The sequence below is a fragment of the Zonotrichia albicollis genome, chromosome Z, assembly GCF_047830755.1.
Source record: "Zonotrichia albicollis isolate bZonAlb1 chromosome Z, bZonAlb1.hap1, whole genome shotgun sequence".
Taxonomy (NCBI): domain Eukaryota; kingdom Metazoa; phylum Chordata; class Aves; order Passeriformes; family Passerellidae; genus Zonotrichia; species Zonotrichia albicollis.
The window spans coordinates 13,400,819-13,428,451 of record NC_133860.1 but is presented as its reverse complement, the minus strand read 5'-3'; the positions used below and the strand labels follow the sequence as shown (position 1 = coordinate 13,428,451).

The window sequence follows — 27,633 nt, the reverse complement described above, 5'->3', positions numbered from 1 at the left end:
TAGATACCTGCTGGCTATTTTTAGAGCTTAATATCAGACAAGGAGCTGAGGAAAACCACCTCCACCGAGGCGAGAATGATAGTGAATTCTAACAGTTTAGCTGGGATTTTTTATGTTCAAAATTTTGATGTGGAGTTCTAGCTTACCTCCCTAAAACTGTATTAGACTAACTAATCTCTGGAAAAGTAGTTTCCATATAATCAAGATAAAATGGCCAAAACAAAGGCCAAAGAATTTTCTAAGATATCCTTAATAGACCTGGACTCACAATCTGATTTTTCATGAAAAAATACGGAATTGCTCATTTTCTGTCATATTCCATCAATTCTGTTAGTGTTAAAGTAAAAAGTCTCAAAGGACTCTGATCTTCTGATCAGGTATTTGAAACTTTATGAAGCATTTTGTAAAAGGAATACCCCTATAGAATATTTTGTATCTTGACTATGCACATACATGAACAAACAAGCAGGAATGTAAAATGTAAAATTTTCCCAGTAATTGAGAATATTTCCCTAGAGAAATATATTGAGGACACATTAATTTCTATTTCCCATGGGATTAGGCAAATGTAAATAATGCCAGTTTTTGTTTAAAAGGTTTTCACGCTTTGTTTTGCTCATAGTACAATTGGATATTAACAAAAAATAATAAACCCAGAAAAATTATTAAGCAGCACTCACCATATCCATTTTGGTGGGTTGACTGTAATTTTTGACAGCAATATACTGAACACTTTCCCAAACTAAGACAGTCTAAATGCCAGCTCACACACACTGAATACTAACACTCACTTTCATTTCAACTGAGAATTAGGGCACAGGGAGGGTTAAAGACCAAAAAACAAAAATCCAGACTCCAGAACAACAAGAAAAACTGAGCTTAATCTGGTTGAAGGTGAGAATAAATTTGTGACTCTTAGCACCTTTTACTTGTGGAAGAACTTGCTGAAAAATTCAAAGATTCCTGTTTCAGTTAAATGCAAGTACTTGTCTCCAAAGAAAACACAATATCACTTCCACAAGAATGCTGCTCACCTTTTTCAGTAAAAACTTCCTTGCAAGCTGCAGTTCCAGACAACACTGCATTTTTTCATTAGCATTGTGCCTGGCACCAGAATTCCCCTTAATCCAAGGTGTGTATTCCCCATAATCCAGAGTGTGGATTTTTGGCAGACCAAGGACTTGTGCTGTGTGGAAGAGCTGCTTTATCTCCCAAGCCCCTCTCCTCCCCTATGTCCCAACCTGATAGAGGGACAGGGTGTAATAGGCCACAACTTAAATTTCTTTATTGTTGAGGTTGACCTTTATCTTGCAGCCCTAATGAAGCCTTTTGATGCGCTCCTAAGGCACAGGGCCTCCTTTTTAGCATTCTGTTTGCCGTGCCTGCTCTAACCGGTGGGCTCTTGAAGAATGTAAGTTTTCACACAATGCCTCCCTTGGGTGCCAATTGTTCTTTTCTCCCACAGCTGCCCTTGAGTAATGCCGCCCTGGAGCATCCCCAGCCCAGAAGCAGCTTGTCAGTGGGGAATTAGGACAACGTGTCTTTCACATCAATGACGAGAGCACCCGCTTGGCCTCTGCATTATGATCGCCACTGACAGGAGAAATATGGGAGCAAGGCTGGATGGGAAAAGATGAGGTTTGTGTAAGACAAGGAGATAATTAGCTAAAATACAATGGGGAGGGGGCCACGGGTGGGATAATGTGGAATCAAGCTGCCACTGGAGCCCTTTGCAGTTCAAACCACTGCTCCTGAAAGCAGCTGCTCTTAGCAAAGGAGTTTGAAAACCCTCCCCAGAAAGCCAGGCATGTGTTCTCTATTACTGATTTGCATTAGAAAAAAAAAAAAAAAAAGAAAAAGATTGGGAGCTACATACCCTGTAGGCGCACTAGGCAAATTGGCCAGCCTAATTATTATTTTTTGGTATGTCTAATTAAATGGACAAAAGGCCTTCCCTTCACTCTCGCTGTCGGCATGAACTCCACTGGAATGTGCTTAATGTCCCCTCATTTGCCCAGGCAGCTGAGCCTTTCCATTTTCCCCTAGGAGATTGGCATTGACAACTGCCCATGGCTTACCCAGTCCTACTCAGACACAGAGCCAGATCATCAGACAAGGAGGGAAAGGGGAAGAAATTGACCTGGTTCTGTTAAAAACCACTGGACAATGCTGGAGGATGTGATGCGTCTTTGTTGCAAGTCAGAAATGTGCCCTGGCCCTTGAATGCAGAACTTGCCAGATCCCATCAGGTACTTTCCACCCTGTATTAAGCAAATTCCTCCAAATTTTCTTTAGAGAGGTTCTGAAAGGGAAGTATTTGTCTCTGATGGAGATTTATGGTGTTTTTCCAGCATTCATTTCTCCTATTCTGCAGTAACACAGCACCACAGCCAGTTCTTACAGAGCCCATTTCGACCTGTGGTTTCACCAGCCTGTAACACCAACCCTTTAACTACAAGCTACATCCAAATTCTCCCAACAGCTTGAGTCACTGGAGAGTTTCAGCCTCACACTGACACAGCCAAAGTCCCTAAAATCCCCAGCTTTCAAATGAAAAGAGAGAGAACGTGGTGCCTTTTCTCTGTGAGGCATTTTTCTCCTTTTAAGTAGTTGTTGCCGGAGATTTCCACTAATGCCAGCACAAAGATAGTCATCCCACAAATGAAGAAGAGTTTATATTTATGGTGGAAATTGAAAAGTTTTCAGACATCTAAGAGCCCCAGCATTGCTAAATGACAAAATCTACTCCCACATTTATCAGATACATAAGCACTAGAGGTTTTTACTGAAAGATGAGGAAAAGGCTCTCTATTTTTTTCCCAAAGAGATAGGGATAGAGAGGAAGAGAACATGTCATTATATATATATGCGTGTGTATATATATATAAATGTACAGACACAAGAAAAAAATAGCAGGATGGTAATTTATCCAGCATAACAGACCATCTCACACTCTCTCAGTGATCTGTGTGTTTGATCTGACAAACAGGCTCCTATTAGAAGAGTACGGTGAAGTATCACCACATCAGTTCAGGTAAAAAACCTTTTACAGGAAACACCTCATCTCTGGTGATCTATTGAACAATCACTTAACAAAGCCTTCCAAATCCACTGTGTAGAATGGAAAAGCAAAATACCAGCTCCTGATTTCAGCTATACCTGTGCAAATCCTGAATAACTCCCAGGGTCTGGGAGAAGTCTTCAGTTTCCACAACAGGTTTATCCAGATAAGCTGATACAGGTGCAGAAAACTCTGCCAGCTCAGAATTTGCTTTTTCCAGAAGCAGAGTTACTTGAGTGCATGCAGAAACAACATGGTTAGAGGAACCATAGAATTTCTGCTTTATCCTAACCAAATTAAACACATCTACAGCTCAGCCTGACACGGGCTTGAAAAAACCCCCATTGCTGTCCACTGCTGTTAAACTTTGTTAAGTCACTGCCTGATGCTTCACTTCTTAACGAGGCAGTTATTTGTTTCTCAGGCAATCGCTGGCACCTGCCTGCCTTTTAAAATCAAATAATAATTGAATATGAGGAAAGTGAGACGAAGTAAAGGAGATTTAATAAAGAGAATCTTTGCTGTGGAGGGAATTTCTTTGGCAGTGATTACGTTACTAATTGATCAGCACATTGCCTGAGAGAAGCCAGAGACAACAATTATATTTAGCACTGTGGCTGAAAGCAATGCAGTCAACTACCTCCTCGGCTTTCGCTGTCCGCTGGCTTCACCTGGATCGGTCTGTTCATCTGCAAGGAAGAACAAAGACAGACATGTAATTAATGGAGGAGTCAGACATTCATATACAGAGGCTTGCTTTGCTTCTTTACTGCGCATCATAATTAGCACCAGAATTTACTCCACAAGGGGGGAAAAAAAGCAATTAGTAAACAAAGAACTAACCAGTGCAGTCTGCGGCTTGGTCTGAGGCAAATAAATCAGTGTCACTCCTGTTACCCGACAGTGGCTTTGTTGAATCACATTGGGAGAGGGATCTGACTCATTTCACACAGGTCATGAAATTTTAAACGTAACTTTTAAAATTTCTAATAGTTTCCCCTGGAAACACTGGTGCATGACAGCAAAAATGCTTTGTCAGAACATCAGGACCAGTGAAACTTAAAGTGCAAAAGTTTCTTGAGATTGGTGTGATGGGAAGGAAATTGAAAAGCTAATTCCACTTCTACTGTTAGCTCAGTAGGATAGTCATGTGTGACACAGCAGACTCCATTTCAAACCAGGATTTGGATCTAACTTGTCTACATGCTGCAGGAGTGTTGGATACTGAGAATTTTCTGGTGGTAGAGGACCAGATGTTCCTTCTATTGCTTTTTCAGATATATTTTTCCTTTCTCATACCACTATACGAGTAGGATTAAAAACCTTGCCCACTGTGTTGTGAATAGGTTTCTGTTATTCAAATTATCCCTCTCTCACTCAACACAATCACTGGGGACCATCACTATCCCCAGAGCTGCTCACTCCCAGGAGAGAGGGCAACAGATGCTCACAATGTTCCTCACTGGCAGTGCCTAACATGATGTGGGAGCCTGAAGAACAGGGATGAGGGTAAACCCCTCCTGTCAATAGCCAGGGATGCAGACTGGATCAGAACCAGCTAAGAATTTAGTCTGAAAGCCTTTTCCTGCCTCATACTTCTTATCACATCAAGCAATCAATACCCTGTGCAGATGGAATATTCAAAATATCTTTCTATGTGTGACCACCTCTGAGCAGAATAAAAATATCTTTTTGATTTGTCAACCAACAAAGAAAGTACAAGTTCAAACAAGCATCACAAGGAGCACGAGGTCAGCAGGCAATAGGAATCTCCTAACATATGTCTTCCCAGTAAAGTCAGACCACAAATTGGCTGATGAATATCACAGAATGCCTTCAGGGAATTAATCCATCCCTTATTTGTGGCTAATCATAGTTGGGCAGCAAGGCCATTAGTTTCATTTTTCCTTTTTTTTTTTTCCTAATTTTCCCCCTTTTTTTTTTTTTTTGAAAAGCGCTTCATAATAAGTTAGATTTATTCTAATTGCTCTGCACACATTTTTAGTAACAACAAGTTATCAAGCTGGCTGACAAGTAGGTTAAGATGATGAAGAGCCCAGCAGATCCTGCTGTATTGTTGTCTCTAGAGGAAAACGTACTTATCTATAAAATGACTACAGTTGGACTCACACTCTGCAGAAGAAGCATCCATGCCTACAGATGCTACTGAGCAGCTCCTGCTCTCCTCTATGCCTGTGCCATCCAACAAAACCCAGATAGCTGAAACCAGCAAATAATCTGGTAATAGCTAAACCCTGCATCAGCTCCTGCTTCTGCAAAGTTGCTCACAGAGGTACCACAAGGTATTAGCAGGGCAGGGGTGATGTTTGAAGCAGCAGCAGCAGCAGGACAGATATCCTGCCACAGGGCTCCTTTATACCCATATGTGAGTGGCTAGCTGCTGCTCACATTCAGTGATCTGACACCACACAGGTGAGGAGAGAACTCAATGCCATGTAACGCCAAATGTGTGGAAAGTGTAACTCTGAGCCACTCTTGAACTTGGTGTTTGAGGCATAAACCGTGCATGGTCTTTTGCAGTGCCTGTTCCTCTCTACTGATCGTGGAGGCTGTCTTTGCATTTAGACTTAGCTGATGTGAGCCCCACCTTGCTTCTCATGTGCAGGACAATGAAGGCAAATTCCTTGGATGCTTCCCTGAGCTGCTCGCCTCTGGATGTCTGTGTTTGCAGCAGGCTGGTGTTGGCCATCCACGTGCCAAAATCTGACTCAAGACCTGGTTACTTTTAACATTTGCCCCCTTATTCCAGATTATGGGCTCCTGATGGGAACCTTATGTCTAATCCACCCCTATGGTCAGAAAAGGGGATTCAGAGGTCCCTGGTGCTCATTCCAAGACAGCCAGAACCTGCATCCCAAGCAGTCAGTTAGGAAAATGATCACAGCAACCAGGAATTTGCAGGAGGTGTGCAGGATACAGCCTTGAGAGGCAAAGTCTGGAGCCCGAAAGGACACAGCCTTGAGATGCAGAACATCCCATAAATCCACCCACATAGGTGCTGATCTGCATTGTACTAAAGTCCATGAAAATTTCCAATGAACTCAAGTAACTTTTGGGTCCCGCCTTGAGGAAAACTAGACAGATTTCATCCTTCTTTCTGAGTTGAATGAAGTCAGTTTGCACAAGGCAGAGGACATTATCAGGCCCTCTGGCAAAAATGAAAGGATGCAAATATGTGTTTGGACTTTGGTTTTTTTATTTTTTTTTGTTTGTTTTGGTTTGGTTCTTTGTTTTTGTTTTTTTCTTTCTGATATAGACGAGTGAGAAAAAGCAGTCAATTCTGAAGAAAATTTATAAAAAGAGTGAGAGACTGAGCATCCAACAGAGGAAGAAAAAACTGAGGAAATTAATAAGTAAAAGGCTAGTGTAATTTAATGTACACTATGATTTATACACTTGACAATTTCTTTATAGACCAAAGAGAAAGTGCTGCCTGAACGGAGCCCATAATACAAATTGAGATCATCTTGACATGAAAGACACCAATTATAGGGAGAAACACTGAGAGGAAAATAATTAAGTTTCCTTTCTCCATCTATGGAATTTTTTTTCTTCATACAGACACTCTGGGAGCAAGGACCTGTCATGGGGACCAGAAAAGGGCTAAGTGGGGAAATAAAATGGCAGAACAATGCAGCTTTCTAACCCTGGGGAAATGCCTTAGTGGGGATAAGGGTATTCAGATATTCAAGTTCCCTGCTTATTCTTCAGCTAAAAGTGGCCATAAGTTAAGTGGAATGAAACTAAAGTTTATATTCCAAAATGAAGCCTTCTGAAGAGTGTTTGGGGAAATAGTGATATGGACATCTTTAATATGTGTCCTGTCTTGGTGGACCCTGAGAGTGTGACAGGAGAAAGAATATTTTCCAGACAGCAAATCTGATTAATACCACCAGGAAATCCACCTGGGATCTGTGGAATTACAGATGTGGCTGTAAGGTGTTATTAAACCCTGTCACTAGAAGGCTTCAAAAGGGATTTGGCTGCATGGGAAAGGACCTAGGGCAGGATGGAGTGGTGGATGGAGTGAGTGCATGTCAGGCTTTCCTCTAGGATGTGCTGTCCTTTCAGTGGTCCTTCTTTCCTCTGCTCATGGATGCTCTTTGTGCTCTCATCTGAAATATGATATGCTTCCCTGCTCTATGTCACCCCTGTTGGGATACCACTGAGAAAGGAGTAAACTGTTTTACTATTTTTTAGTCCCAAAAACATTCATCTCCTCTTTAAATTCTCTACCATCCTTTAAGACATGACTTAAATTTTTTATTCCCTCCATAATATAGAGATATCTGACTTTATGGTACCAGAATGCTCTATAGTTATAAACCCATTATAAATCAGGACAATGTTTATCCTCATTCATGATTCAGAGTCCCATTTGGCCAAAAATTTACTTTGAAGTGCTTCGCTTGACAACAGTTTTGTAGCAAAGATGTGCTGAGGACCACTGAGGCACAGAGATTGAGGCAAGAGCCAAATAATTTAATCTGGATTACATATATAGGCACAGTTTTCAGAGTGGTGGTGAGAGAGTGTTATGCACACAACTGTGTTTCCAGTGTGGAGTCAGGAGAAGCCTGTGGCTCAGGTTCCCCATCTGTACTGGGAAGAGGAACCATGGCAGCTGTGAATGGGCCCATTTCAGGAAGAGGTGTTATGTCCTTTTCCTACAAATGCCATAAATATTTGTGTTGATGGTGGAGTTAGAACTTCATGTGCATCACACTTCTCATTTTCCTGTGATTCTTTGCAGGTTCATCAATGATGAATACCACCCTTACCAGCACCTTTGTAAACCTTAGTCAAGGTGATCACACTTCCTACGCTTCATACCCTTTCTTCCTTCATTTTGGGTTGCCCTTCCTTCTTTTTTGCCAAAAACCAGCCCATCCAAATTATGCCAGATGCCACCATCTCAGGCCAAATTGCCACTGCCCCACCTACCCCCACCCCAATTCTCCCAGCAAGTAGAAACACAACATCATTTTTCATGTCCAATTACAGCCACTGTGGTGCCACTGTTAAAAGACAGCGCAGGTACCCCTGTCAAAAAGGGTTTGAGTTACAAGAAGCGATGAATTATAGCAAGCCCTTTTTCAATTCTCCACAGAAATGAAATGTCAGAGCTTGCTGCTGTATTTTTCTCAGCACCATCAGCTACAGGCCACTGCAGGAATTAGACAGGGGACAGACGCTTTTCTGCATCATGATTTTTCTTTTCCTAAGGTTGTCGTTTTTTTCCCTCACCAACCTTTTTCTGCTCCCTCTGGCTTTGATATTAATTTAGAGCAGGTAGAAGGATCACCTGGGAAAGACGAGTAGGAAGCAGACACAGCTGATTTCTCACAGTCTCCATCTTTCTTCCTCTCACTGTTCCTACCACCCTTTTCTTTGTTGTCTCACCCACTTTTTCATTGCTCATCAATGTACCTTCTGTTTTTAAGTAGGTCTAAAACTCTACTTGAGAATGGACAAATACCGAGATTAAAAAAAAAATCCTTCAAAAATATGTAGCTATTCTGAATATCTTAAAAGGTGCTCTGAAACAGGAAAGAAAAGGGAAAAGATGAGGAGATTACTGAAGATGAATTAAATGCCACTAATAGGAAGATCATGACCAAGGAAAAGAGAGGCTGGAGATAATCTGCTGGTTGTGCTCAAGGATGATGTCACTTCAGGAGACAAAAGGTTATTCTAGAGCTTGTGTGCTTTATAGAACCATGGAAGATTTTCCTGCCGATCATATGAATAATAATAATAATCTTTCCACCATCCTTAGAGGTCTTAAAATGATTGAATACTCCTTGAGAACATATTGGGGGCTTTGGTTTGTATCAAGAACCATGATGAAAGGATTTCTGCTGCCCACATTTCTGGAATTTTCCAAAAATGTTAAAAAAGTAGAGGTGCTAACCTCTGGCAAGGCCTGTTTCCAGCTCTCTCCTGGGTTTCTGTGTGAGTTTGGACGCATCATTACATATGCCTCTTTCTCAACTTTTATTCTACTAATGAAGATAAAGATATCATCAAGTACTATGAAGGTGGTTGATGGAAAAAAACATATCTAAATTCTGGTTTTAAGCAAACAAAAAAACTAATAAACAAATATCCTGTCATTTCTATGTTTATGTGGACAGATATAACAGCAAATAAAAAACTCTTCATTCTCACTGAGGTTGTGTTGTGTTTAGTATTGTTCAGGGATCAGCCCCCTAAACTGATGATGCTGTGAGCTGGTCACGAAGAATGCCAGCCAGCAGGTCTGAGCAAATGTTTATTGGGCACTCCTGCATCTCTGTAGCTGCTAACGGAAAAGACTAACAGAATTAAACTAACGGAAAAAGAAAATTCCAAAAATAATATGGTGTTCTTGATGGTTTTGTGACATAGCTCAGATGTTAATTGGAGCTAGGAATAGTTTAATACCTGCTCTGAAATTTTCAGAAAATATGTTTACTATTTATTTCTTTCATGAGTTTTTCTGTTTCTAATCTCTCCCCAAAACCCTAAGAGGAATTTCACTTTACCATTTCTGCCAACTGAGTCTGCCATGAGTCTTTTTTGAGTCTGCCATGTGCACAATAGTAATTTCTCCAAATTCAATACAGCTATTTATGTGAGCAAAGGTATTGGCAGGAACGTGTTTATGGGAGTGGGTCATAATTTTTAAAGCATTGAACAAAATTTGCCCTGATAGAGGGCCCTAAGGAAATGCAAAGTATATCAGTGTCAAAGTTGGAAAAGCCAAGAAAATCACCTACAATTGAATTGTGTATGTGTAATTGCAAAGTTCAAGTAAATCACTCTGTACCTGATTCTGAGTGACATAATTGAATTACGGTGATCTAAACTAGATAGCCATAAGCATGAATCCAAAGCAATCTCCTTTCTCTGAAGAAAAAAACAACAAAGTCAGGGCTCAGGTGCTCAGCTCAGGGAAATTTCTCCAAATGCTACAGAATCAGGAAAGTCTCTTCACCACAGGTTAGCTGCACAAGTAGATTCCTATATTTGTCTATTTCAGATGTAATGCATACAGCAAAAATCTGTCCTCGAGGGAATAGAGGTAAGTACTGTGTTTGCATGGATTGATGTGTAATTGCACATTAACCACATTTACTGTGGACATTCCAAATTGTTACAATGTTGGGTTAACAAAAGAGTAAGGAGAGAAAGTATTTTAGAAAGTTTGTCAAAAAAAAACCAAAAAAACAAAAAAACCCCAAACTAAATCACATAGGTTTACCTTGCTAGTAATGCATTGCCTCTGAAATGATTATCCCAAACCTCATCTTGTAAAGGACTCTTAATTTATCCCCACCACCCTCTTCCCCTCCTGCTGAGATGTGTGCCATAGGTATGTACACAAACACATGACAAGACCTGAAATGGCAACGTGTGAAATATGAAAAAAAACCCATTGAAGGGTCTGACCTTTCCAAATCAGTCAATGCTCTGGTGCCTACCCCTGAGAATGATTGCTACTGGCCATCCCTGCTCTCTGAGAGTATTTCTATATATCATATAGAACGTATTATAACCCATCTGTCTAACTATTGATTCATCTTTCTCCTTTTCTCCCATGTGTAGATGAACCCAGAGGGGCTCCAGTTCAGTTCATGCTCACGTGCACAAGCCTGTGGCTTCAAATACAAAACTTCTTCCTCACTCAACAGTTTGGGCTTGAGTTTGAATAAACTGAAAATCTTGCTAATAGGCAACTACAGACTTTCCAATACAACAAATCATTTTGTTTGTTCCTGGGGTAGCTGAGCATGTAGTGTTTAATCTTATGGTGTCTCTGGTTTTAAATGAAGTGTTGTAGGGTAAAAGGAGAGCTCAATCTTCAGCATGTTTGAGGACAAAACACAGGATGCTTGGAGTGAAGCCTCATTTTCCAAAATGAGATAATCAGGACTGCCTTTTTAGGGGTTTTTTTTTTGGGTTTTTTTTTTGTTTGGTTTTGTTGGGTTGGGGTTTTTTAAGTGTTTCTATCTTATAAATATTGCTTCATATTGTATGCAAATCTGCATGTGAAACAGACAGCGGGAGATTCCCCTAAAGTTTTGGAGCGACACTGTAAAAATGGTGTTTGGTAGGTCTATTTTCACTCACTAGACTCTGCTGCCACAGGGTATCTTGGTGGCTAAGGACAGAAAATGATGCTCTGATCACCCAGATGGGTGTTTTCTGCACTCATGGATCTTGCTTGGCTCCTGCCCTTGACCTTTCTTTCCAGGAAAAGAAGGGTGTCTTGGGGATAGTGACTTTTGAAAAGGTGTCTGTAGCCCCAGACCCCTTACATGAGTGAGAAATCCCTGAACATTTAGTGAGCACACTCAAGCATGCCAAGAGTCCCAGGACTGGCCCTCTGGCCATGCTAAGCTACATAAAAGGGTCTATTTCTATGTGTATGCTGACAGCAGAGGAATTACTCTTGAGTTAACATGCTGCTCATTAAATCTCATTTTCTGCTGATATGATGAGCAACTACAATGTGAAATTCTGTTCATAAACACATCAAATTCTAATATAAAACTAAGTCAGTCTTTTGCTGTCCTTTCCTCTCTTCTTCCCTAGTATTAGTAGGAAAAATTTTTTCCATAATCCTATCTTTCTTCTAATTTCCTTCTCAAGTTTATTTCAAGATAATTTGCATCCAATTTTAAAATATGCCCAAACACCTTCTATCAAAAATCGTTCTTCTCTATCCCTAACTTTTTCTATTAGTCAGCTTAGCATGTATTGAGTAAAAAGAGACCTCATTCTCTTTCACTGTGATCCCAAACTCCTTCAAGGCAGAGTAACAGTGTAGTCATAGAATCATGGAATAATTAATGTTGGAAAAAATCTCTAGGATCACGAAATCCAACTGATAATACAACACTGACAAGTCCAGCACTAAACCATGCCCCCAAATGTCCATCTAGAGATTTTTAAACACTTCCTGGGTTGATGGCTCCATCACTTCGCTTGGAAATCTGCTCCAATTTTTGACCATCCTTTTGGTCAAGAAATATTTCCTAATATCCAATTTCAACCTGCCCTAGCAGGTCTACAACTTAGACAATTTTCTCTTGTTATTTGGGAGAAGAGATCAACTTCCATGGGGCAATGACCCCTTTCCAGGTAATTTTAGAGTGACAAGGTCTCTCCTGAGCCTCCTTTCTCTCAGGCTGAGCTCTCCATTTCCCCCAGCATGTGAAGACAGTCCATATGGACACTACAAAGACAGCCTCACCCTAACAAGCACAGACCCTCACCCTGCAGATGGCTAAATGCATGTATGAGGCATCACAGCTTTTAAATGAGCAATGAGAACGTGAGCTGAGGGTCCTGGATCAGTTTTGCAGTGCTCAGCTAAGGTGTTTTTGGTGGAGGATCTCTCTCTGTCTGCTCCTCCCAGCTGAAGGCCTCCCCTCAGACCTCACATCCCAGTGGTCCCATGGGTGCTCCTGGTGCTATTTTGCTGCTGTTTGTTGGGCAGGTGGGGTGTTCTCTGCATGTGGGGCACACCATGGTCACACAGAGCCCTGGGATCTCAGCACAGACATGAGCAGGGATCAGCAGTCAGATCACAGAGAGAGTTGTGTCCCTGAAGGCATTGTAGACATAACCCTTGTTCCCTCACTAGGAGATGAACATCTGCTCTCGTCTCTACCTTACCCTGGGCCCATGACCTCTGGCTATTGGAACTTTCCTGCTGTGCTCTCCCCTCTCTGAGCTTTATCTCTTCTTCTGAAGCAAGACCCAAACGTTGCCTTTGCCACTAATGGTTGTTTGGCTTGACTCTGCAGACTTTAGGCAAGGCCAAGCTCCATTGACTTCTGTGCTTTGAGTGCAAAAAGACCTTGGCCACCGTCCATCCAAGAAGATTAGACCTTCTGTGCTTGTAGCTTTGTGTGCCTGGCCACAAAGATAAGAACCACAGCCAGCCCCTTTGCCTATGGAGAAATGCTTTCCACAGCATTGCCATTTAACAAACAACTGAGTAAGCTGTGTAAATTAACTGGCTGCTTTCACCCACTGCCAGGACCATGAAATACAGGCTCTCTCACTGATCTAAATGTGCAGGTAGCTTCAGAGCATGACTTTAAACACAGCATCCCCAAGAACTGAAAGAGGGTCTCACCAGGTTAAGATTGCAAGCAGGGTTTTCCTTGGTGCTGGGCTGGAAAGTGTTTTTCCCCCACTCCTAGTCCTGCTTTCGAGGTTTGTATGTTCCCTCTCTTTGTCCTACACTAATTTCCCTTTTTTCAAAGGTTAAAGTCACCTGCTTGATGTAATATAACAGAGAGCAGACAATTACCTCAGTTCTGAACAACAGGAGGCCCAGACCCAAACCTATTCCAAGCAGAATGCTCTGACATTTCTGCAGCACAAGAGTTTTCTTCTAAAGGTGTATCCTTATCCTATGCAGGTGTTACGGTAGTGCTCTCCTTTCAGTTCTATTAACAAACAAATAAAGTTTAATAACTTTTTTTAGACAGCCTGAAACAAGTTCCATCTGAGCAGCCATGCCACCTTATCCACTGACTTGTCTAAGCTGGTTTGAAGCCACATCTCAATTCAGATGTGTGAACACTTTGTTCTGATGACAAGCCCCTTTAGCTGTGCACTGGATCAGGGCTCCTGAGCTGGCAAAAGGAAAATAAAACATAATTTTACAAAAAAATAAAACAAAAAAGGAAACACTCAGAGGAGGAATAAGATTGTCTTAATTTTGACAGTGCCCCTTTAGAGAAAATCTTCTGTGAAGGAACTTAGAGTATAAACTTTTTATTCTGCCCTCCTTCACAGCTAGGAAATGCATACAGGGTATGATTTTAAGTCCATTCAGATGTTCAAGTTAGTTCTCAGTTTCTGACAGTAAATGAATAAGCACAAGCTGGGATCTTGCAAATTTTAGTAGGGCCTTCAAAAAGGGGAAACCAAAGATCCATAGATTCCCAAAGTTTTTCCTGAATTGGGAAAAGGATGGAAGGCTTGAAAAAAAACCCAAACACTGAAATAAAACCCCACAATGATTCCAGATTTCAGACCCTCAGGGCAATTCTCTGCACCAGTTTCAGCCTGCATCAGGCCCTCCAGTGCAAAAGGAGCTACCTCTCAGTCCCATCTATGTATAACTGGTATCATCTGGTCCTATGTTTTGACAATTATCTGTAACATAATTACCAGACTGATGAGTCTTGCTGATTAATTATGCCATCCTTCAAAGTTGATCTGGGTACTTAAAATAAACAAACACCCCGGTTGGGTAACAAAGGTGATTTTCTCTCTCTGTTCCAGGCAACAAAGGCTAGCAAGCTCATTCTGCTGTGTAGGGATGTGGTCAGAGACTCCCAGAGATTGGTTTCTGATCTGTCACTTGTGTGGAGCTGCTTCTCTTCTGGTCCCTGATTGCAGCCTGACTTCCACCCCTCCTGAATGATAAATATTTCCCCTCTGCTGAGAGCTATCCAACAAAATTGGTGTCTGATACTAATGCATCACTGATGCTTTCCTCCTCTAATTATGCCTAAATATTGCCTTTCTTTCTTTTCTGCCTTGAACAGCCACATTTTTTTTCTTTTCTTTTTTTTTTTTTTTGCATCAACATGTACCAAAGCATTAAACAAGACATTCCATTAATTTCTTCATCATCATAACTTAAGCCTGGGACATACCCTTTAAATATTCATTCAGCTATGAAAACTGGGCATTAAAATTTTAATAATGTCAAGCTCATTTGAACTGAGCTCCTGGGGGACTATTACGATACAATTAGAATAAATATGATGATTGATTTGGTGTAAAGGTTCACCTGTCCACATGTGTTAGTGGCTGGAAGCAGCGTGCCACCTCTGGCATCACTGCCAACAGCTCCAAGTTATTTTAAGTTATTTACTACCTTCCCCATCACCCCCAGTCCCACTTGCTCACAAGCTTGACCTCCTCACTCGCTCTCACAGATTTTTGGATTGGATTAAGTTGGAAGAGGCAAAGCAGAGGGGCCTCACTAGGAGTTGCATCCAGCAGCACTCTCCTTCATCCTTCCCCTTCCTGGGCTGGGGATGAAGAGGGACAATTGTTCAGAGACATAGAAAATTTCAGCTGTAAACTTTCTGGAGGCTGTGGCCATTAACTTTTTGCTAAGTGTGTGTCTGAGCTCCTGGGCCGTGCTGCTCCTGGGTAGGAGGGTGGCAAGCCCAAGCAACACTGACATGTCTGAACCAGCTTGGAGGAGAACAAGGCTTGTGTTTCCTAGCAGGATCCATCCTGATTTCTGGAGATATGATGCTGACAGTAAAAAAAAAAAAAAAAAAAAAAAGCAGAGGGGGAAACCGAGCAAGAAATCACACTACTTAAGTACCTTCTGTTTCAAACGCGGGATGTTCTCAAATGCACAGAGAGATAATTAAAAGATTTTGGTCCACTGGGTGCTGAGCATATTTGAAAATTTGGGCCAGATTGTACTTTCTCTCTCTGCAGTGTGAATTGGGTGCTACATGGTGTAAATATGAAAGGAGATAAAATGGAGCCATCACCACTGAGAACAATCGTTGGGCTTTTTTTTTTTTAATCACCTACTTTAAATAAACTATTCATTAATTCTTTGAATAAGGGTAAATTGCAAACCTCTCTGCATTTAAAGGTAACCCTTATCTAGCCCTGCTTACAAGCACTGCCAGAGATTCTAGCTTTTGGGGCTTTACCATCAGTCTCCTGACATATGATGCTTTCCTTAAATCCTAAACTTCTGGACCTGAGTAACTTTTTAATGAGAATTTTAATTCCTGAATGAAAGAAAATTCTTAATGCTAAAAATATCACTCAAAGAAAACAAAAAGGTGAAAATAAATTTTCTTTATTTTATTTTATTTTATCATACAGGATTGCTTGAGATAATTTATGCCTGATGCATTTTTATTGTTGGCAATGCTAATTATTAGAAACATTATTTGATTTTCACTGTTTTCAGCTTTTTTTTTTTTCTCTCAATATTCTGTTAAAAGAATGTACTGGTCCTAAATCTGTCACTTTCTTTCTCAAATTCAAATCAAGTCCTGCTGCTTTTCCAATTTATTGTCTCTATTTCCATATGATTTATTTTTAATATTAACTTTAAGTAATACTTTGGTGTTATTTACTTTTACACTCCTACCTCTACTCCTTCCAAAATAGAAAAGATTTTTTAAAAAATTAACTCAACCCATTACACATTACAGCATGGAGACAAGAAAGGGAGCAAATGGTCACCTGGTGTTGCTTTGCTCTGAAAGAAAGCAGCAGTTTGGTGAACCTTCTTACAGTGAATGCAGACCGTGGAAAGACACAGCCTTTTGTGCTTTTCCCAAGTCTATTACATATCATCTCCTTCCCCACTAAGTTTCCTCCATGGAAAAAGGGGTTAGACAGTAATCTTTACCTTCAGGGCCCATTGTGAGGATTAATTAGATATTATTCCTACAAAATTGTAAAGTTTTAAGATGCTCTATGAGCTCTCACTGTTATTATAACGTGCCATACCTGCATAACGTTTACCACTGCAATATTACCCCTTGGTTGTTCAAGACTACAGAACTGCTGCTTCTAATTGAGTTAATGGCTTCATAGGTTGGTAATTTAATAAAACAGACTGCTTAAACCAGCAAGGTTTTGATTAAATGGGGTGTGTGCAAAGGGGAATTTATATTTGTTAGAAGCTCTGCGAATCCAACGTATCAAGGCACAGATAATGCTGGAATAACAGTACCTTACACAGACAGGAAGGAAGGACAGAGCTAAAAACCATGGAATCAGGGAAAATCTTGAGTTTTAAGAGATTCATAATGATCATTGTAGTGTACCTAACACTCTTCTATGTGACTGGGAGCATTGTTCGTGTGCTCCTTTACCTGTGACAGGCTTGGTGCTCATTTGAGCCTGTTGCAGTGACCAGACACCCTCTCAGTGAAGAATCTCTTCCCAATGTTTGGGCTGAACGTCCCCAGACACAGTTTTATTCCATGAGGGAGCCTGGAGGTCAGCACCCCCATCTCTGCCCCCCATGAAAGGGCTGTGTCTGGTTCACATCCTGCTGCAGCCAGGTGTGCTGGGCTGCTCTCGGGGGTATGCAGGGGTGTGTGATGGTGTGCACATGCAGATAAGGCACTGTGCTGCTGCCACTGCTCGCTGTGACAAGCACATCTGCTTTAGGATATCATGTGCCTTGCCTGACTTCAGGGAGAAACAGAGATTTTCCTTTCTACCTGGCCATGCCCCCTAGCTTAGCCCTAGTTCTACAGGAAAAATCGGAAAATTCTGGGGAGATCCTATTTGCTGAATGGGGAAACTTAGCTGAAACCACAGGTACATCTTGAAAACATTTTCTGAAGCAAGTGCCTGGCCGTGCCCATGCAGAGGAACGGGCTGCTTGGAGACCTCCAGAGGGAGCTCTTGGCTGCCTAAATTTAAACAACTAAATTATGCAAACCCAATTTCCTAGATGGAGAAATTAAGGATTTACTCCGGGAAGCCTGCTTCATTAGGTACTTAAAATGTACTCAAAAGTTAGTTACTTCAGTACACAGACTGGATCGCACCTCTGACTCCAGTGATTGCCTGTCTGCAGTGATTTTGGACTGTGGGAGCAGCTCCAGGAGCTTCCACTGCCTGCTGGAGTGAGTGGGAGAACACTGCCCTGATCTTGGAAAAGCAAGGCAAAGAATCCCTGCATCGTGACACTTTTCTGTGCTGTAAATGCCAATTCATAGCTGCTTCCTCACCACAGGTCAGCACCATTGAGAGTTAAAATTTTTTTCTTGTATCCTCTCTCAAGAGCTCCCAGTCAGCCAAATCTGAAACCAAAGCAATCCTTCCTTTCATCCCTCTGACCCTGAGAAAACAAAGAAAGGCAGGCACAGTGTCACGGCTATTTTGTGTATAAAGAACAGCACCCACAAAGCTAATGAGAAGCTTTTATGGCTGTTTGGAGAGCACTGATAGATAATCAGGAGCAAGTCCAAGCTGCAGAGTTTCACCTGTCAAAAGCTGGGCAGGAACCTCCCATAATAAGGGTCAGGCACAAAATTCAGGTGCTGACACAAACGTGGACATCTTAGGAGGGCATGTGGCAAATTGTGCAACTGGCTGGGGTTATAACACCTGGTTCAGAAATCTGGCTCAGCTAAAGTGGCACTTGCTCACATCTCCATCTGAGCCAGCCAAGCTCACTAAATCAGATACCTGCACTTCCACAGGGGCCTCCATTCAGGCACAGGAGGGTGCTGGGGTCCCTTCAGGGTGGCTGGGGGGTAAAGTCTGACCTTGTGGATCCAGAGGGGCCCCTGAGGCCAGCCATGAACCCTGAGTATGCTTTCCAGAAGGGCGACCAACACTTTGTGACTCCAAAGGACCTGATGTCAGCACTTTGGAAGGGAACAGCTGGCTCAGCAGAAGGAAAAAAAATAATGGGAAATTGGGAAGTCTGACATCAAAAGTGGATGTTTTTCCTTTTCCCTAAGTGTTGTCCTCTGGTTTGGTGGTGGGTTATTGGTCCTGGTAGTTAGTCTCTAGACTGTCTTATGGCGGAGGTCAAAACTGCTTAATGAAAATTGTCCTCTTCAGCCTTAAAATCTGTGAACTCTGCTGAAGTTCATGAAAGCTTTGTGCTCTCATGGAGCCTCAAGTAAAGACTCAGCACAGTCTGCTTTTGGCTGCAGATATTGTGCTTGTTCCCCACAAGAATCTTATTTAGAGGATCCTCAGAGATGTTTTGATTAACATTAATTTCATGCCAGGCCAAAATGCCCCTGTGACAAGCTCCATTGAGCCAGTGCTGAACAAACAAAATTCAAAATTCAGCTCCTTCACGTGAGATGGTGTGTGCGTGTGTGTGTGTGTGTGTATGTGTGTGTATGTGCACTTTACCTAAATCATTTATGGTCAATAATGCCAGGTTATTATAGGTCAATAACTTTCCATTATTCACTAGCCTTGCTGTGCTCCCACTGTCAGCAAGCACAACGGCATGTTGGCTCTTCTGAAGCAAAAAGCTCCTGATGGGAGCTTTGGAAAAGCAAGCACGAACACAGCTTAAGCAGAGAAAAAGAAAACAGGGGAGGGAGAGAGTGTGAAAAGTTCTAGTTGCTCTCAGGAGGGTCTGGGGGAATGCGTGTGTGACATACTCTCCATTTCTCATACATGCATGCACACTCAGCCCCTAAATTCATTATTCCTGTGCTCCCAGCTGGTCAGATGTGAGGCAGCCCAGATCCCAAGGCTGCATGACCACAGAGCTGGTCCTGAGCAAACATTATCTCTCATTAAGGTCTACAAGCTTGGGCTTAATGCCACAGTAGCCTGCGGGTTGTCTGAGCTGTGTGTGTGGACAGTTCACACTCACAGCTGCCTGCTTTGTACTGGATACCCTGGAGAGGAAGAGTACCATGTTTTTTTTCAAGTCAGGGTGCAAATGTCAGCAAAGAAACAAAAATGAAGAAATCAAAAATTGCAGGACAACACGAAAATTATATTTGCCCCTGTCTCTGGTGCACTGGTAGTGATGCTCTCATGAGAAGGGTGGTTGGGAGCCTGGAACTGCAGGCATGTGTAAATAATAGTCTGTCTCCGTGGAAGCTGCAGGAGGCAAAAGCCAGCCCTGTGGTTTGGCAGAGGCTCCTTGGTGCTCCTGCCGAGGGTCTGACTGTGCTTCTCCCAAACAAACATTTTGAGATGACAACTGGGACATGGGAGCTGTGGGATGGACTCATCCCTTGAAAAGGGCAAACAGTGGAAATTGAACTTCTGTGTGGAAAGTTGAAGTGGCCACTAACTAAAAGCCTGTGAGAGGAGACAAGGAAGAATAATGCTGATTTTTCACTGAAAACCGGCTATCTGAGATTTTTTGCCTAAAAGATTTTTGGCTCTTTGCTGGACTGTGCGTTGATCCTAATTCCAGCTAGCACTGAGATGGTGCTTCCTTCGTGAGACATCTTGTCACTGATCACCCTGCGCATGTGAGAGATGCAGCCTGGGGGAAGAATGTCAGCTTTTCCTGATGTTCCAGGTAGAGGCCACTGCTGGAGATAACATCCCTGGCAGCCTTGGCTCCTTAAACTCCCACCTCTGCACAGCTGCCATGGGCAAGGAGGAGTTAACAGGAGCTCTGAAGAGCTGGTCCATTTTGAATGTGAATAATGGGAATACTCTCCTTCAATCGGTATTCAGCACAGGGATGTACAGAGGTATAAAGTTAATCACTAGCTGGGCCACCCCTATTTCCAGAAAAAGAACTTTAATGCCTTCTTTATCCAATGAAGTACCATTGTTATACCTGCATATTATGAAGGGTTTATTAAACCGGTGATAATCTATTCAAGATAAAGTGATCTGTATGGCCAACTGAGCACAGATCAGACAGAATGATGGGAGGTTATTGTTAAAATATGCAAATTCATATCCTATTGAAATGCAAACCCTCCAGATAAGATTTTTTAATAAATCTGGTCTTTTTTCACTGCATGAAGGTAACCTAATGTTTATTGACTTCAAGACCATATAATGGAACGTAATATCTATTAGTCAGATCCTTGCCTCTCTTTCGATTACTGGAGGTACATGTTCTGGCTCCCGAAGAATTTTTGTTTTATAGTTTGGTACAAAAGAAAAGAGATTAAAACCCCCAAAATTAATTAACTTCTTTTTTACACAAAGCCCCCCTTCCTCCTCAAATGCTGTCATTAGTTACTCAAGCAAAAGGAAGCAGTATCCATCAGCTGAGAAATTGTCCACTATTTTCAGCATTAGGAAAAGCAACCAAAAGGAAAAATGCTATTTGGGAACACCTCTGTACAGCATAAAACATATATTAAAACTTTTGGATGCCTTCCCTGGGTTTTACTGTTACCACATTAGAGAAATTTGGGTGAAGCTTCATTTCAGTCTTCTGTAAAATAGGACTGTGAAACAGCTTGACCTGAATTCTGTATGTGTGTATAAGACTTGTTTAAGACGTATATTCAGCCTGTATTTATGATTTGGGGTGTGGGGTAAGAGGAGGGGCAGGTGGTTACAGAATCAGACACCGTTTCAGATACCAAAGTGACGGATAAAATAAAGGCTTTTATTTTAGTGAAATGCCAACCCTGTGATAGCAAAAGTTGAGAATCCATTTCTGCTTAAAGGTCACTTCTCCTCAAACCCTGTAAAATTTACATGTTGATGTAGATTGATCTGAGATTTGGTGTGTCTGGTGAAGGTGGGAGGTTTGTTTCTGATTCCAAAATGAAGGTCAACAAAGTAAAACTATCCTGAAATAGGACCTTCCTGGCTCCTTGGAAAAGCTCTGCCCATCTCAAAGAGACTTTTTTATAGGCTCTGCCAGGTTTTTGTGGTCAAATCAGGACTGTGATTGTGTCCAAAATGGTCTCAGCTGCTCAACATTTTACTCCAGGTGGTTCTTGGTGGGCACTGGGTGGAAGCAGTGAGACAGGCAGGGGCTGGGCAGGATTTCACCGAGGGGATGGAGCAGCTCAGCTGTGGGCACTGACAGGAGGAGCCCAATAGCCAACAGAAGATGTGTCAGTCAGGGTGTGTAGAAAGCTGCCTGCACTTGGTTATTTGAAGCATCTACCTGTTCTGACCTGCTCTGTTCTGCCCTCACAGGGCTGTACAGCACCACAGAGACTGGCTTTTCAAGTACAGCCAAAAACCTTTACAGGTCTGGTCCTCTCTCTCACTGCAGACCTCTGGCTTGCATCTCAGCTGAAGAGCAACCCTTCTGGACACTTTGCCTATGAGACTGATGGGGATGGGCGTAAAATGAGCTGCCTGCTTGAAACTGCAGTGGGAACAGCACTTTCTATCCCCAGTCTGCACTGCTGCCAAAACACAGACTCTCAACCCAGGCACCCTTCTCATCAGTCACTTCATTGGGTATACCACCAGTTACAAATTAGCACTTAATCAAGATAAATCCCATAGGAAGGATACGGATAATATGCAATGCATTAAGCCTGCAAATTAAGATGGTCTGATTTAGCCCTGGCTTTAAAACTCCCAAGCTTGCATTAGGACTAATGATGAATGGATGTACGTCCCTGGTTGGACAGGAGCTCTGTCAGGACAAGGCTGCCCAGCAGCGACAAAGCCAGTGCTGAACAAGTGATCTGCTTAATGTTCATTAGGCCTTCCACACTGTCCCTGCTTGCGAATGTGCTTTCCCTTGTCGTGGATGGTTGTAATAGTGACATTTCTCCAGGATCTATTGACTTATTGGTCCTGGAGTTCATAAATAAAACCTAACTGAGGGCAGTGGCTGCTGGCATAATTTGCACACTGATCAGAGAGGGGAAACTGAGGCACACAGCGTCATATTTGGAAAGGCTGACCTGCACTGTGCCCGGGGCTTTCCATTCACTTGCTCTAAGCAGGATCCTGCACGTCACCTTGCTCAGGCAGTCTCAATCACACTCAGGAGTCTCTTGTACTTTCACTAGCTAGCTGCAGGGATAGAGGTGGCATTTCAGCTCTGAAAGTGTGGCCCAAGGTAGTTAAAGCTCAGTGGCCTGAATTCTCCTAGCAGATTAGTGGAGTAGCACAGCAAGGAAACTCTTTCCCGCTCCATCTTGTGGGCTGCAGCATGGGTGATGCAGCAGGATTGTACCTCCAGGTATGAATACAGCAATAGCTAATGAGTGTCTCGCTCTGAGGTGCAGCACATTTTGCAAATGGAAAGTTGAAGTCTGCCTCCATCCCTCTGTGACTGGGAACTCTGGTTATCCTCTCTTCCTGCCTCAGCTCCTGCAGGACCTGGAATGAGCCTGTTATCGGGCCTCACATCTACTATATATAGTCCAGAAATTAATCTCTGCGTGAGATCAGGGAAGAAGAAAAACCCTTATCAGCTTGTTCACCCATCAAGGTCAGGGTCCACATGGGCTGGAGTACACCGAAGTGTGAGTCCTGCAAAATGCAGGGGAGCTGCTATTTTAAGGGAGGACGTCTCTGATGCTGGCTTCAAGAGGAAACCAGTTTTAAGATTCACAGCTGGGGAGCAGAAAATGGCTATGGTCTTTCAAGGGTTAAAGGGCTTTGTTCTGGCTGCAGGAGTAATTTAGGGAAGGAAAATCCTTTAAAAAAACAAGCATGGCAACATCTGTGGCTTTAAAGGTACTTTTCTCCAGATTTGAACTAGTGTTCAAACTTGTCACAATAGGGTACTTTTCCTGGATGTCATACTGCACTTATTACTGGGAATGACTACCTTCTACAGTGTGTCTCTACTTTATGGCTTTTTAAGATATGGATGCTGTCATCATGTTCCCCAGAGATGTGTTCTGGTTCATGGAGAGGCTGTTTTATATAATCTCCCGTGAAAGATTAAAACAACAGCAGCAGGAACAACAATAATGCAACACACTACCTCCTGAGAAAAACTGTGGAGTGGTGGCACAGGCAACAAACTCTCCTCACCCACTGCAAAGTAACAGGCTTAATTCACATGGTCAAACTTTGCTTTCCACAGAAAGATTGCACCACATTAATTCCCAAGAGAGCCACACTCTCATAATTCCCAAGAGAGCCACACTCTCACTCTATCCTGGGCAGAGCCTTCACCAAAGCTGCCATTTCTCCACTGTCCTCATACCCTGCAGCATCTCCTCTCTCTTCTGTGTTGACATCCCCCCTGGTGTCTTTCCATGCAGCAACTCAGACCAGGTACCACGAGTGGAGCTCTGCCAGCCAGTGCAGCTCCTCAGCTGTTCTTTTTTCCTGGGCTAGAAATTGTCAAATCTCACATTTTATGCCTCTCTCTGCTCTTGGCAGAGGAGACATCAGTCAAAACAAAATCCAGATGTAATGGCTGGAGAGAAACTTGGGGAGAAGGCCCAATATTAATTAAGAAAACACTACTAGGGAGTGAAAGGGATTACCCTGGGGTACCTCACTCTGTGATCCAGGGTGTCAGCTTTCCCCAGTCTAAGGCAAAATAAGAGAAGCTGTGTCCAGTCGGAGATGCACAATAATTTGCCAGGTATTGTCAAGGCCAGAGGTTATCTTACCAGAGTGACTTTTTCATTTCCAAACATCACTTTAAGCCACTTATCAATAACAAGAAGGTTGGTGTGAAGCTTATGCAAGAGTAGAAAGGTGTATTTTTTATTTTTCTTTGCCTTTCTTTTATTTACTTAGCCTCCAAGATAAGAAGCCACCAGCTGTAGATCCAGGTCTGCAGGAGAAATAGGGCTTTGTGACAACTGAGCAGGATTAAGGTGGCCTCTTGTTAATTTTGATAATGCTGAAGATAGAGCTGAAGGAACAGGATATGTCTGTGCCCTGGGGGTGTGTGCCCTGTGTTTGTGTGTCTTTCTCCACCTTGCTGGCCAGAGAAAAAGAGGCAAAGGTCTGAGTGTGTTACTGCTCTGGACTGTAACGTGCTTCTGGTCATATTTCAAACCCAGATTAACCCTATGGATTTGAAAGTTTGACCATGAGCATATGAGTTAAATCCTGAGGGGAAACTGTTCAAGCCATACAAACATTGAAATGCCAGGCTGCTGAGGTAGGACAAGGGAAATTATGTAAATGAAAGCTGAGAACCAAAGACCTGCAGTATAAAGGAACTGAAAGAGAAAGGTTGAAAAATTCTCATAAAAAAAGGGGTATAACAAGTGCTGTCATGGATGATTATAAGGGTTTGAACCTGTCACCCACAGCAACAAGAGCACTGGCCTTTCTCACTTGACCTGAGGAGATAATGCTGTTAGCTGAGGTTAGAGAGGGCAGGTGATGTGTCACTGTTCAAATACAAAGCAAAGATGTCCTTTCACTCCAGATAATTAAACCAAAACATAAGCAAACAAGGCCTGAAGTTCTGGAATTGCCTGGCAAAGACCCTGAAATCCCTTAGGAAATGCTGCTAGACCTTCTCATCTTGACAGCATCCACCCATCCTTATGAAATGCTATTATCTTGAGGATATTCCATTCACTGGTGTCTGTTTAAAAAATACCAGTCTAGACACAACCAAACTACACCCACAACGACATCCCAAAATGTCCTGTGGTACTTTACAGTACACTGAATTCATAAGAAATTTGTGCATGGCATTGCTGAAATGCAGCCATTTATAGAAGATAACACAGCAAGAACTGTGTGAAAAGGTAAATTTCCTTTTCAGAGGACAGGACTGAGTTGCTTATAACATTTACTTTACCTATTTTCTGTGCTTTCTGTGAACAGTGAAATGGGTCTCCACAGCAGTGAATATTCAAGAAAACCCCAAATTTCCAAGAATATATTCAAACACTAAAGGAAGATGAGTACTCCATTTTCTCACAGATATGTTTTTGCTTATTGAATTGGGAAAATGAAACACATTCACTCTACGATTTTGCTGATCAATCATAACTCACCAAAACAGCCTGGAGAGTGCATATGTATAGATAACAATTCAAATATGCGAAAAGGGAGAGAAAATGAGACGTACAGTTAAGAATAATTGCAAAGAATAATTGAATTAACAATTAGCCACTCATAAATTCTTTGAGATGAGGAAATAGACTGACCAGTTATGAATACATTTAGTCTAGAAATTAGGACGAGAATTATCTCTCATCAACAATAAGCAGTCCTAGCCTAGCTGGAAAAGTGAGGAGCAAGACACAAGATCATGTTCAAGATGAACCTTGACAAGTTCATGCAGTGGTAAGGGATCATAGTTGCTGATCCGGGAAGGTTTTTCACTAGTATGTGCTTCTCTGGTTTTTATATTACTTTTTATTTTATGCCTATGCTTTCAAAGCAAGGGTGGCTCCTGCAACACTGTTGTCAGTGCTGAGGATTGGGTTAGAAATAGCTCAGATTCTGAATTCTTCTCCATTTGAAAGTGAATGTTTTTCAAGCTTTCAAGTATGGGTTGATAGAAACATAAGTTACATTTAATTATTATTAAGGTGAATCAGTACCAATTCACATGCCTCCAAAGGCAGGAGGTTTAGGAAACTGATTAACAAATGTTGTTTTTGTTTTTTTAATGATAAAAATATTGTGAGAACTGGCAGAATGGCTCAGGAGTTTCAGTTTTCAAAACCAGTTTCCAAAAACCTGAACAAAGATGTTTTGATTATCTCTTCATCTGTTCACGATACTTAGTTTTCTCATTTGAAAGTCAAATAAGCCAATGTCATTTGAAATGAGAGACGCTGCCTGACGCATATGAATAGGAGTCAAGGATTTCTGCTCACAGTGGTTCAGAAAACTGCCAATTTGTGAGCAGCAAAAGTAGTCACCACCCTCTTGACAAAGCCACTGAGTCTGAATCAGGGACCTCTGGAGAAGCGGGCTCCAGATCCGCAGCTTGTCTTGAAAGGCTGGTGGATGCCAGCTGGAAGCTTTAAAAACTCACATCTCCTCAGAACTGGAAAGGATGGGGCTCACAACACACTGATTTCTGTGATGTTTTGAATTTTGTGCATATATTTTGGGAAGGAATGGGGAGGAGGCCTAGGATGGGAAAGATTCAACAGAAAACCTTAAATGTGCAAGCTGTTTTTTCCAGTTTCTGGCAAACATTTAGATTATTAATATTATCCATGGAGAATGATAACATTAGTAAATAAAAAGCCATTATCCTATTAGTTAAAAGCTGATTTTCTTTCTTGAACTCACCTCCTCTGGTATTTCATCAACACCCAGAAAACTTCAGCTTAAATAAAACAGCAACAATAAAAGCATGGATTTCATAGAATTTATTGGGTATGAAAAGCTATATTTCGTACCCATATATACCCAATTTCAGTCAACACTTTTTCCAGTGATAATGCTGAGTTTATATCTCAATTCCAGTGTTGTCTTTTATACTTCTGTTTCTCTACAACGAGTATCTCAATCACCTTCCCCTTTCTCCAGTATTCAATTAATCACAAACTTTTTCAAAGATGAGGAACAGAGAGGCAGCCTTGAACCCTAAATATTTACTGTGGTGTCTGGATATCAGTTTTGAAGTGTGGGGATTACATCAAATGTTGTAACATTTAAAATCCAGGGGTAAGGATTTGTGGTGGAGAAATAACCTAATAATCAATACAGCACAAAAAATATAGCTGGATTGAGAGATAATTCCTAGACTAAGGATTCATAACACCTTAAAAAATAGGGAAAAAAGAAAAAAGAAGGCGATGTTAAAAAGGGAAAAAAGAAATACCACTGAGAGGTGTAACAGAACTGCCCCCAAGCCGAAGGCTGCTTTAAGGCTTCTCTGTGGGCATGATTATTCCTGGCTGGGAGAAAAGCCCCATTAAAAAGCTTTTCTGCTTCCTCCCCTGGCTATGGGATACCATCCTGAAGAGAAATCATTGACAAGCCTGTCTTTTTTCTGAAAGGGTTAGTCAAACAAATTGTCTCTCTCTCCAGAGCTCCTTCCTCTCCCTGCTTCTGCCCTTTTGTCTTTCTCTTTTCTTGTTATAGTTAGAAGTGAACATTTTGGCACGTTAATTAAAAATAGTAATAGTTGCAACAGAGGAAAGAAAAGGAGGGGTAAGGTGGGGGAAGCAGAAGGGGGATGGTATCTGCAGCCCTAATTA

General features: G+C 41.9%; 1 protein-coding gene across 17 annotated transcripts in view; it reads right to left on the bottom strand.

The window, feature by feature from the left end:
• The window catches only part of CELF4 (CUGBP Elav-like family member 4), a 713,618-nt gene that overhangs the window by 316,306 nt on the left and 369,679 nt on the right, over window positions 1-27,633 (bottom strand). For all 17 annotated transcript variants that reach the window (XR_012578161.1, XR_012578162.1, XM_074532918.1 and 14 more), the window contains exon 3: window positions 3,702-3,750. Coding sequence is in view for 15 of the 17 variants with exons in the window: in XM_074532918.1 (XP_074389019.1) it covers window positions 3,702-3,750 (49 nt within the window). In the remaining 2 variants the exon portion in view is untranslated. The remainder of the gene's footprint in view (window positions 1-3,701; window positions 3,751-27,633) is intronic.